This window comes from Miscanthus floridulus, chromosome 2 (genome assembly GCF_019320115.1).
Source record: "Miscanthus floridulus cultivar M001 chromosome 2, ASM1932011v1, whole genome shotgun sequence".
Taxonomy (NCBI): domain Eukaryota; kingdom Viridiplantae; phylum Streptophyta; class Magnoliopsida; order Poales; family Poaceae; genus Miscanthus; species Miscanthus floridulus.
Genome location: NC_089581.1, coordinates 163382153 through 163394434, shown reverse-complemented (window position 1 = coordinate 163394434; position 12282 = coordinate 163382153). Strand labels below are relative to the sequence as shown.

General features: G+C 40.3%; 1 protein-coding gene and 1 long non-coding RNA gene across 2 annotated transcripts; both read right to left on the bottom strand.

Moving 5' to 3' along the window:
• Positions 1–3070: 3070 nt before the first annotated feature.
• Positions 3071–3516, bottom strand: LOC136540415 (uncharacterized). Its single transcript, XR_010779950.1, has 3 exons — positions 3482–3516; positions 3333–3404; positions 3071–3198 (listed from the first exon to the last, which is right to left on the bottom strand). It is a non-coding gene; the product is annotated as an uncharacterized lncRNA (long non-coding RNA).
• A 44-nt stretch (positions 3517–3560) lies between these two features.
• LOC136537371 (aspartic proteinase 36-like) lies at positions 3561–5269 on the bottom strand. Its single transcript, XM_066529362.1, has 6 exons — positions 5207–5269; positions 4364–4470; positions 3979–4138; positions 3833–3903; positions 3659–3749; positions 3561–3590 (listed from the first exon to the last, which is right to left on the bottom strand). The coding sequence occupies exons 1-6, from the start codon at positions 5267–5269 to the stop codon at positions 3561–3563; spliced, it is 522 nt and encodes a 173-aa protein (XP_066385459.1).
• Between the last annotated feature and the right edge of the window lie 7013 nt (positions 5270–12282).

The window sequence follows — 12282 nt, the reverse complement described above, 5'->3', positions numbered from 1 at the left end:
ACTGATCGGACGTGTCCGGTCCTTATAGGGCCGCGTCCGGTCACTTCTGCCGAGCTCGTTTCTTCACGATCTTGCGTCCGGCTTGGTTCCTATCTTCGTGCTTGGACTATGCTTGATATCTTAGGTCTTCTCTTGTACTTCTAGGGTCTTGTTTATGGTGTTGATCATGGGATCATCATATCGCCTTCGTCTAAGTTACGTCTTGCACCCTATTGAACTATAAAATAATTACTTATAAATTCATTAGTCCAATTTAGTTGTGTTAGTCATTAAACACTAAAATCCAAAATAAATAGGTCTGAGGTCCATTTTGCATCCAAAGTGACCCTCCGTTCCCTTGGCATGTATTTGGCCATTCCTGTTGCAGTTCACAAACTGAATAAAGCTGAGCAACCGTTATTTCAGTTACATCGGGATCTGTTGAGATGGCTTCGGTCCTCAACGATTGCATTGGATAATCGGCTAGTTCATAGCAAGCCAAACATTATCTAAAGTGCTTTGATTTGATAAATCAAACAAACCCTTCAACCCCGTTCGGCCGGTAGAATTTTGGCTGAAACTGACTGAAAAACACTGTTCTGGCTGAATTATTGTAAAAAAAAAAATATTATTCTGAGTAAAAAAAGAAGTCGAAAAAGCCGAATATGAGGTAAACCGAACAAGGCCATTTTTTTCATAGGATGGTCACCACATATCCACATTGATGTGTGAGTGTGACGCACAGGATTGGAGGATCACGGAATCAAATGGAAACTTTAGCCCCAGCGCCAGTGTGGAACAGGCGAACAGCTTCCATTTTTTTTTTGGATTTTTTTGTGTCATTAAAAAAAATCACAATGCCCTATGAGTCTCTAGAAAAGTTCAGCGGTCTTCAACGCCACTGCTCTAACTTTTTTGTGCCCTCCATGCCACTGCCGTTAGTTTGGGCTCTAACGATGTCAAACTACAGTCGTGAAAAGTCAAAAAATACCCTTAAGTATAAATATGTCATTAAATTTTTTTGAGTATCTTAACGACTTCAAATGAAAAAACTCAAAACTAGAAAGTTGTAGATCTCGTCGAGATCTATAATTTTTATATAAAAATTATCTTTATTTAATTCCGCAAAAAATATGATTTGATATGATTAATATATCTTAGAAAAATCATATCTTTTTTTCGCGGAATTAAATGAAGATAATTTTTATATAAAAATTATAAATCTCGACGAGATTTATAACTTTCTAGTTTTGAGTTTTTTTTTTCATTTGAAGTCGTTAAGATGCTAAAAAAATTAATGACATATTTAGACTTAAAGGTATTTTCGACTTTTCACACTTGCAGTTTTGACACCGTTAGAGTCCAAACTGACGGCAGTGCCATGGAGGACATAAAAAAGTTAGAGCAGTGGCGCTGAAGACCGCTGAACTTCCCAACTCTTGCTATTCGTCTGTCTACTGTCTCCCACCACTCGATCAAATGTGGTCTCGCTTCCGATGACTCTTCGACAAGTCAGGGTTCAAACAGATCAATACCGTACAATTACTTGTTTTCGATGAATCAGGGTTCAAATCATCAAATGGATCCGTACCGCACAATTACTTGTTTTCATGCAAGGAGTGTTTGGTAACTCCTATTCTATCTATATCCAGATGAAGGAGAACAGGAATCACTAATGCGAGCGTTTCCTGCTCCTCCACGTACTTGGCCATTCCTCTTTCCTGTCAAGGATCCGGGGGCTAAAGTTTAGCTGTATCATATCGAACGTTCGGATGCAGAAACATTAAACATGAGTTAATTATAAAACTAATTGCACATGAGTAGACTAATTAACGAGACCAATCGATTAAGCCTAATTAATCCATAATTAACAAATGTTTACTGTAGCACCATATTGTCAAATCATGGACATATTAGACTTAATAGATTCGTCTCGCAAATTAGCCTCAATCTGTGTAATTAGTTTTGTAATTAGCCTATATTTAATACTTCTAATTGGTATCCACAGATTCGATGTGACAGGACTAAATTTTGCCCAAAGGAAACCATTGGTTGATTCAGTTGCTGACATGTCTCCCACACCACGATCGAAGAATTCATGTTGAATGGCATTGCACCGTGGTTTAGATGGCTTCGTCTTCAAAAGAAGAATCCGAACATGGCTAAACTAACCACTAACCGCTTAGCGGAGTGGCCTCCAAGGCCTACGCATCGCCGCCCCGAGAAGCTCGCTGTTGCTGCCGCCGCCATCGCCGCCCGAGAGCCTCTCTCCTTCTTCCTCTCCGGTGCATCTGCCAGGGAATAAGAAGGAGAGAGGACCTATCCTCTTGCAGATTCATATCTAGTTTCTTAGGGTTTGGTTCTAATAAATTTTTCAGCGAAATCTGATGATTTCCGAACGGGATCATATTTTCTGCAATGACTTCAGTGATTGCCACGACAAGATCGCTGTTGCGGGCGTCGATTTCATTGGCAGACGACCAATTTATGGCATTTATCTGCAAGGAGAGTGGTGCATCTGGGAGCCCCCTACGAGGAAAGCGACTCCAGGTCATCGATCTTATCGTCGATGGTCGCGGAGAGGAATTCAAGGTACCGAGGTGGTGAATCTGCATCCTATGTCATACCCAACGATGGAACTGTCGATATTCTTTCAGTGATTTAGATGTGTTTTGTACTAGTTCCGAAGCGTTGGATCTTACGTCATGTCTAATGTTGTGGGATTGATCGTCGGATTCGGCAGAAGGACTGCACTTTGGCTTCGACGTTCGAGGGAAGCCATTAGGGAAGAATCTAGATAGATTATTATGTAATTTTTTATTTCAGATTTTTTCATGTGCGTGCCAAGATTTAATATAAGTCCGTCTTCCCTCTGAAAAAAAGAAAAAGAATCTGAACAAATAATGGTCTCTCCTATGGCAGCTTAATTATGCATGGTCTCAACGTCTTCTTCAGGCATCTACAGTATATTACTTGTCAGCAGTGACCAGTCGCGAACAGATGCAATGCAGAAGCTATACATAGACTAATCGACTAACGCTTTCCAACTCATAACTACGTCACCATCAGTTCATCTTCATTCTGGAAACCTAACAAAGTAGTTTTATGTACATCACCTATAGCATCTAGCAATACTGAAACAAACTCATGACATGTAGACACCACCACTGGCTCAGAGCTCACTCATCTTCGGTGTCAACGCCGGACTGCCGGAGGAACCTGTAAAAAGTGACACTCAATTGTGTCAGGTTGTGGAAATCAATACTTTGGAAAGTTCACTGTAACAGGTACTCAATTGAACATGAATTTATAATGGAATTGGAAATTGTAAATGGGTTAAGCGAGTATCTCACAGTCATGGTCTGTCCATCCAATAACCTGATTTTCCAGGTCATACACAACAAGCTTGTTTGAGAAAACTATGTCTGAGAAAGGTCGAGTAAAATTAGAATCAAAATATTGAACAAACAAAAGGGTAGTAGTAATGACAAACACTGCCTACCTCCAAGAATCACCAAGTTCCTCATATGTTCGGGCTGTGAGCCTGTGACCTTCCATTTCTCAGAACGACATAGTACCGATCACTCTGCCAGGGAAAAATGCAATCTTAACTGTGAAAATTGACAATAAATTGCATCAAGGCGCAGTATTAACAAAAGCTAGGCAATCGAGATGTTACCCCGTTGTTCAGAAGGTAATCGTGTGGATAGATATCCAATGCAAGGCCTCCGTCAAAATGAAAGGTGATTTTAGGGAAGACATCATCCACTCTACAGAAGGATTGGAAACAATCAGAAATTTTAGAACTACAACATGCTAGTGTACCTAACAACCAACTGCAAGCACTGCATACCTTCCATGATGTTTCATATAAAGAATATCCCGGACACTCCAGAATAAGGTGTCTGGATGCTTATAAAAAATCTACAATGGTCAACAAAAACTGGTCACCATGTTTCCTTTTAGCTCATAAATTGATGCATGGATAGACTTTTATACCTCAATCATCACAGCCTTGTACATAACCTCCGGGAGATATATAGATGTGGTTCCGATGTCAACCATGGTGCCTTTGCCATCACCATAGAAAGTATCTGTAGGCAGTTGTAGTGTAGAGCCAGCCACAGCTACTGAATTCAAATTCACGATGTAGTTTGGCCTACATGTATAAATTCAAAAAAGAACAACTTCTGAGAACAGTAAACAGCATCTATAAACAAAACTGGAATATTAGGACCGTGATTAGTCCAAATTAAACTGTATATTGCTCTAACTGAAGTAGAGATAAAAATCCACCCCAAAAGCCATCCACAGTGTTCATTGTTCAAACAGTGGGCAAAACCCCTATAACCAAACTGTGCTTCTATATAAGATTATCACATACCTCACCAAGCTAGTTGTCTTCTGAAGCTGCTCTACATTTCCAATAGCAATAATGCCAATGCCGTCCACTGTGTTCAAACAGTGGGCAAAAACCTTGCTTGAGGCAGACTGTGATGCAATGTGGTTAAGAGTTCAGAATTAATGATTTAAAGAAGAAACAAACATTGCTTTGAGGTTTGAAGAGCCGCCATATAGTTAGTCATGTATGAAAACTAAGGTATCAATGGCAACATCATAACGAAAAAACTAGAATACCATGCCTGAGATTGTGTATTTGTGTTGACAAATGGCTTCTTGCAGCTCCTAGTCTAAAGCGCTAGTTGCAATGTTTGTTCATATGCCACTGAAACTCTGGTTATTTGTTTCTTTCCAAAACATCCAACAACAAGGATTACTAAAGCATTGACATTTTCGATCTCTTTGTCTGATTCTACTTCTTAAGGCCTTGTTTGGATGTTGTTGGATTCACCTCAATCCACATGTATTGGGATGGATTGGAGTGGAATTTAGTTCAAGTTCCACTCCAATCCACCGTAACACATGTGAATTGATCCAAATCTAACTATATCCAAACAAAGCCTAAGTGGAGAAGCTCCACCAGCATAGAGCAAAGAAGAATGAAACATGCTTCCTTACTCCCTAGTAAAAGGACAATTGTAGCAACAGATGATTGGGTGGTTTGCAGGTTTGGGTTTATTGGGCTCTGCGCGAAAGATGATCATTCAGCCATCCAGCGGCGTTTATTCAGTACTAGCGTACAGCAAATCCATACAGTTTTTTTTTGTAACATCAGGATTTCATTGATTTTTTCCGAAATATTTAGGGGAGATGAATAGAGCTATACCCCGATGACGCTCTCGTGGGGGCAGGAGGCGCAGGTGCCCCAGTTTATCAGGTCCAACTCCATGTCGTAGGTCTTCGGCGGCGTCTCAGTTGTGAACTTAGCGCAGTACAGACTGACCCCCCCCCCCCCCCCCCCCCCCCCCCCCAGAGATCAGATTACCACCCAGTTCAGGAGAGAAATGATCTAGATCACCGAAACAAATATTCGGCTTGTGGGTTACCTACCCGGTTTCAGTGTCCAGCCTACCGACAAATGCGAAGCTTGTGCAGGTAGAGAAGAAGTGACCGTGGCGACGGGCATCGTGCTCCAGGTGTTTGGCAGCCTCTCCTGCCACCAGTGGCGATGCTAGAGAGCAAAAACAAAGGGGATGCGGCACTTTACCACTAGTACATCATAAGTACTGAATTATAGTATTTGAAGCCAAATTTCTTTAATTTTGACTAAGTCTATAGAAAAATACTCTAAAATCTACAAGATCAAATTAATTTCATTAAATTTCCATCAAATTAATTTCATTAAATTCCCCATCAAATATGTTCTGATAGCACATTGAAATTCTATACGTTAATATACATTTCTAAAGACTTTGTCAAAGTTAGACAAATTGACTTGAGACAAACCTAAAGTGAACATATCTATAATTTGGAACGTGAATGAGTTACATATTTTCTAGATAATAATGTGACCAATTAATGACATTTGTTGAATATATGTGGTAGCAATGTACCATGGGAATGTAGTGGAACTAAAAGCATTTATTGAATGGACAAACCTACTTATAAATATTAATTTTGCTACCGTGTATAGTGTACTGAAGTAAAAGTAACTCTAAGAATCTCTCTATATCCTTCTTTGCGATAGGAATAGAGATTTTGGTAAAAAAAAACTCCAACAACTTCTTTAATTAGATCCATAAATATTACAATTCTCTATTTCGGATTTCTGGCTAGCCAAAACTAGAGAGCAGAATTAGTTCTCTAGAGTGCGCACAAGATATAAAAATGATGTTGGAAAATAAAAAGATATAGAGAATGATTGTTATTCCAATGATGATTTAGAGAGTCGATTTAAAAAGGACACTTGGAGATGCTCACAAAACTATAAACAAAAGATGCTCACGACTAGTTCCAGTTTTACATTTGTGCATAAAACCCTGACCTCAGATCTGAGCAAACAACAACCAACAATTATGCAATAAAACTTTATCTTGATGATTTACTTTTTTACTTTTGCTCGAAAGAAATATGGATAAACGCTGGGCTGCTCTATGAACTATAGCTCATTGCCCTGTCTCCCGAGTCTATCGAACCTGCTTGCCGCTGCAGGCAGCCAGGCACAAGCTAGAGGCTTGGTGGGTGCATGGTGTCGGGACAAGGGGTGCATATGAGATCAATATTTGATAATTGCTTCAAAATTCTTTTGGTGGTCTACACTACGTCAGAATAGCACTTCACTGTCGGTTTAAAATACCCTATCACTGTCGGATTTTGAACCGGCACAACCATACCGACAGTGATGAGGGTAAGCTATCACTGTCGGTTCCTACAAACCGGCAGTGTTCTTCAACTTCACTGCCGGTCCTTTACACAACCGGCAGAGTTCAGTTTCACCAACACTGTCGGTTCATAGACCACCCGATAGAGTTCAGTTCCACCAACACTGTCGGTTTGTGTTTCAACCGGCAGTGTTGTCGTAAGAATCAGTACCGGTTTGTGACAAGAACCGGTAGTGATGGCTAAGCCAACGCTGTCGGTTTATGGCTTCAGCCGGCAGTGCCATCACTGCCGGTCAACACTGCTGGTTTTCTGCTAACCGACAGTGATGTCACGTTCGTATTTTATTGTTTTATAATTTATTTTAATTTATATTTTTTCGTGGAATCGGGTTTCACTTTATATAAGCTACGTAGACGATAGATCTATCAATATTAAACATTACAAATGTTACGGTTACGATTCAAATGTTCTCATCAAGATCTTGATCCCTCAAAATTAAAAAGAGGGTGCAATGCTTCTCGGACTTCTTACAATAATCTAGCGAGTCGCTCTGGGCCATACTGGTCCTTGAACTTCACGGATTATATAATGGAAAATACTCCATCTTTTTCCAATACCTCGGCTAAGATGAATTTTGCCAGCTCCGATTGCAGCACGACGATCTTCATGTCTAACAGCCTTTCATGGTTATATTTCTTGCGCTATCGTTCAAAAAAAATAATATCCAAAGAGGAATCGGTAAATCATTTTGTTGAATGATTAACAGACATAAATAAAATGGGGATTATACACACCAACTTATCGGTTTCTTCCGATTTCCCGTCGATGTTGTGAAGCATTGCCCACATTACATAAAACCTGCATTCATTGTTTCCCGTTGGCTGTTTTAGGTACTTCCCCTCCATTTCGATAACCTTGAATGGGACCTGCGTTCTACCGATATGTCTTCTTCGGACACTGAGCAACATTAAAAAGGAGAAACATTAGAAAGCGGTACGTGTGATTAGAAAATAATATGTTATTAGGATCGCTTACTAATTAAGCACTGCCACCAGTGCATCAAGATGATGAAATAATTTTTTCTTCGAGTCCCACACCTCGATCAGATTTTTGGCGAGATTAACACAAATGAAGACGAAATGGTTGTTGCAATCACCGAATCCTAATTATCGAATAATCTTAACAAAAAAGAAGCATAAAATTAAAAGCCGAGAACACATGCTCGCAGTTGTAGGGTAGAAGTATGTGGGTTTTATTCTTTATCTTAAATTCATCGAAAACAGCAATCAATCTCTGTTTTAGGTCTTCCACGTCATATCCATGGAGGCCTAGACATATCTTCTCATTGACTCGCAAGGGGTCCAAGATGTCTATGTTATCCCATTTGCTTTTTAGAATGCAAAATTTTGCTATACACCTACATAAAATCATAGAAAGTGCTCAAAAGTTAACAATTTGTGTCCTGAGGGAGTAGTTAATTGTAATATCGTGTGTGTCGTGTAGGGTACTTACATAGTCCACAATGTCAACATTTATGTATCGAGAGAGCGTTTCTGGTATAGCTGGAATAAGCACTCCCACTCAACATCGAACTTCTCTTCTTCAGGATAATAAAAAACATGTGGCGAATGGATAATAACCTCAAAATCAAAGTCCTCCGTCTCTGTTGCTTGAGCCATGTAATATTCATGCAACTGGCGCATATATGTTGTCAAATTTTTATACTCGTGACCGGGAACCAAAAGATTGCCCCTTTCATATTCATTGCCGGTATTCCCGTCCCTTGTACATCATAATAGATATTCGCGACCTCTTCCATGGTTAATTCAGGGTTGTCTTCGACGTACTTCTGTATCTTTCTTAAATCTTCATTGTGTATTTCATTGGCTCTTGTTGTAGTGTACCGATTCTGTGTTTTCCTTTCAAATTCGGACTTCAACAAAAACGAAGGCAGTGAGGCACAGAGATTGAAGAAACTAATACAATCTTCCTTCGAGATGTGTGCTGTAAATTTTCCTTCCATCAAGTTTGTAACGTTGCCACTGAACGACCTTTTTCTTTTTTGTTGGTCCACTTTGGGAGCATTAGCGACCGAATCCAAGGTCCTTTTCTTTGACTGCGTGGATGCCTTTGATCTTGTTTTGGGCTGAGGTGGAGGAGAAGGAGGATGACGACGAGAATTCTATTTTCCTAGGACTGATAAAGATGGAGGACGAGGAGGAGTCGTCTCTTTTCTCAGGGCTGATGAAGATGGAGTCAGACGAGAAGGAATAGAATGAGACCTCTGTCTTCTCAAAGGTGATGGCAAGGGATGAGGAGGGGAGTGATCTCTGTTGGGAGATGGTGAGTGATCATCAAGGGTGGGCGAAGACTCGCAGTCGTCCTCATCATCAGAGGACAATTGGTGGTCAAGCTTAATGAAGCGCTTGCGCCAGGTCACTTGAGAGCCCTTGTTATGACCAGGTTTCGACCTGTCTTCCGCTACGGGGTACTCAATGTGTATCTTGTTATACTTCTTATCAAGTATTCTATCAATGGTGATGCGAGCGTACCCCTATGGATTTGGGTGGTCATTAATGGTCCCGTCTCCCATAGGCCAGGCCTAGCCGCGCGTCACCTTGTCCTTTGTCTATTCCTGATAGATGTACAACTTGACATTGATGGGTTCGGTGATGCCATCCACTGGATGAGGCACATTCGCATCTTCTTCATCGAGCGGGGTTGATCCATAGCTGCTACGACCCCTAAACTATGGGCTAAAGGCAGTAATAGTAGAGTTTTATGGTACTCCTGACCCTTGGACAACAAAATTTACTAGACTCGTGCTTCAATAGTCGCCTCAATCCATGCATCTATTCTTTCTTCCATCTCTTTTAGTTGCCTCAAATACTCTACCTCCTGATCCGCTCTACCCCTCGAGCGGCTCCGATAAGTGTTAGATTCTTGTGGGAATGCTAGTTTCTAAGGAACAACACCGGTTCCTCTAGTGCGACCAGGGTGCTCCTTGGTTTCGAGTGCTTGGGTGAGCATGTCTTTCTCCCTATTAGAAGTGCGAGTCCCTTGCCTCACCTTCTCAGTTACCTGGGAGATCCTCTAGATGAGTTCGCTCATGGGTTGATTTGTGGAGCTAAAGCTCCTGTCCTCTACGTGGCATACATTCCGCCCCATACAGTATATTACTGATCTTGGCTCCCAATCGGCGGTCTCAACCTGAACGCCTTCCTTAGCAAGGCGATCCATCTTTTCAAGTTCTGCTTCAAATTCTATCATCTTTTTGGCGTAGCCACGAGAGCCGAGATGATGAGGATTCGTCGCTTTCTATGAGTTTTCCTTATTCTTCCTACTTAGTTCTAAGTACTCATCAGATAATCTGTATTCCTTGAAATCCTGCCAAAAGTCCTTCTACTTGCTAAACTGTCCACCATCGAAATCTGGCTCTTTATTTTGGAGGACAAAATTCTTGTACAATGTCCCCTTGAAATCCTTGAAGCATGTCCCCATGATTTCTTTTGCTTTTTTTCTTGACTAACTCCTTGTCATACTCCATTAGGAAAGTGAAATACTCTAAGATCTTGATATCTCATATGTAATCCTTCTCACTTTCAGGAACCCTCTATGGGTCATCATCTTTTCCAATCCACTTTCTGTACCTAATCGGGATGAAGTCCCTAACAAGTAACCCAAGGATAGTCTTGTATTTGGTCAAAGCTATAGGCGGTGAGAGTGGATCCCTGAATTCATCGAACTCAGTTATGTGCCAGTGTGTATTCCTACCAATAGGAATCTTTGACATGCCTTGCTTGGATCTGACCTTCCTGCTACCTAAACCCTCTGGCTCCTCGGCCGACGAAGGCTCCTGCCAGAGACACCAAGTAAGCTATGACCCTCTCAATTGATTAGCGTGTGTGGCTACATAGTCACATGATACCAAAGTTACCTAGCCATCTTGGTCATTTTGACCTAGATCGAGCAGGCCGGATGAGCTCCATGGCTGCTCGTTCTCACCGTTCTGATTGATACCATCAGCATTTGTCAGATCATATGGCTCTCCTATCCCAACAATATCAGCCACTTCTTGTTGCCGACCTGTTCTTCAGCGATGGGGTAATAGGCGACGATGAGTCATGGCTGTGATACGATTGTGGTTAGTTTTGGCTACGGACAACTACTAATAGCATATGTTCATAATATATATATATATATAATATGTTTAATGCAAAGTCTAATAATAAGTCCACATACAACAAAGTCAAATAATAGCAGTTGTCCATAGCTAAAACTAATTCATTGTTTGATTGACCACATACAACAAAGTTCACCTACTGTTCTACGAAACTAAGCCTATATCAACTTTCAAATAAGAAAAGCAATGACCATAACTATAAATAAAAGCATGACATCTTTCCAAGACTAAGGAACAATTCTTCTAATCTTCACATCTCCAACGGGTGTCTTCTCTTCAATCCCAGTGCCAATGGATGGCCATGGTTTATATTCATTGGACCATAGTAGGCCGGTTGCCCATGGTTTGCAAGGTAGGCCGGATGACTATAGTAGGCCCTCAAAGCTTCAGCTTCTATGTTGTACTTTTTGTGCAAATTACCAGAGTAGCGATTGACTTAAGCATAGCAATCTTCCCAGGTTCGATAAATCCCAGGCATATGACCAACATGCACTACATACCATGCCATGGTTGCCTATACATTTAAGTAAATTAGGCATGTGATAAGTGGTAATGATAACTCACTAAACATGAGTTATTATTCAAGTTATATGACCAAACTAAATCTATTTAATGTTCTTTATCCTAGGCATGATAAAAAATTACCTCAATAATGGGACTGTTTATTATTCGGAGATCAATGTGGTTTAGTAATCATACTTGCTAGCATGCAGCATCATATGTCATTGGTTAATAGTTAGCAACAGGGGTATTCATGTGAATTTCTCAAGTAAGCAAGCATATTTTACTTTGGATAGGCATGGACACTCTAGCCTGTAACAAACAAAACATTGAAGTAGGTTGTTAGGAATGCAAATAAAAGCATGTTACTCATCCTCCAAGCAATCCAGGTTATATTTCAAATGAAAATTTTGTAGGGCTGCAAAGTCTATTTTACTAAATCACATAATGCACATAAAATACTCACTTTGCAAACCACTATAATAGAACGTATTAAAGACTAGGAACATCAAAATAAAATAGAAAGCTCCAAGCATAAACTGGTGAACTGATGCAGTTTTATAGAGCAACCAATGCACACATCACATCCAATAGTAACTATGTGAATATAGGGAATGGTACAAGGAAGTTCTAGATATGGAAATTGTTTCCGTACATCAAAAAGGGAGTTCTAGATCTTAAAGTAAAAGCACCTCAAAGTAATAAGGAACAAATCTCTACTAGTGACACTTAATTCAAATCTACACTACTCTTGTACCTTGTTTACAAATTAGAACCATTGATTTTGTCTTAGTATTCACAAACTTTACATTAGGTTGGTTGCTAAAGCATAGGTTCTTCTATTAGACCAGATCCTCAGCAAGCATGAGATAATTTAATGTGTGTTCAACATGAAC

Excerpts from the sequence above, each read along its gene's own strand:
- LOC136537371 (XM_066529362.1), bottom strand. The coding sequence starts at position 5,269 with ATGGAGTTGGACCTGATAAACTGGGGCACCTGCGCCTCCTGCCCCCAC. Across the intron at positions 4,471-5,206 it reads CCCACGAGAGCGTCATCGGG|TCTGCCTCAAGCAAGGTTTT; the intron begins GTATAGCTCTAT and ends ATTGCATCACAG. Across the intron at positions 3,591-3,658 it reads ATTACCTTCTGAACAACGGG|TTAAGATTGCATTTTTCCCT; the intron begins GTAACATCTCGA and ends CAATTTTCACAG.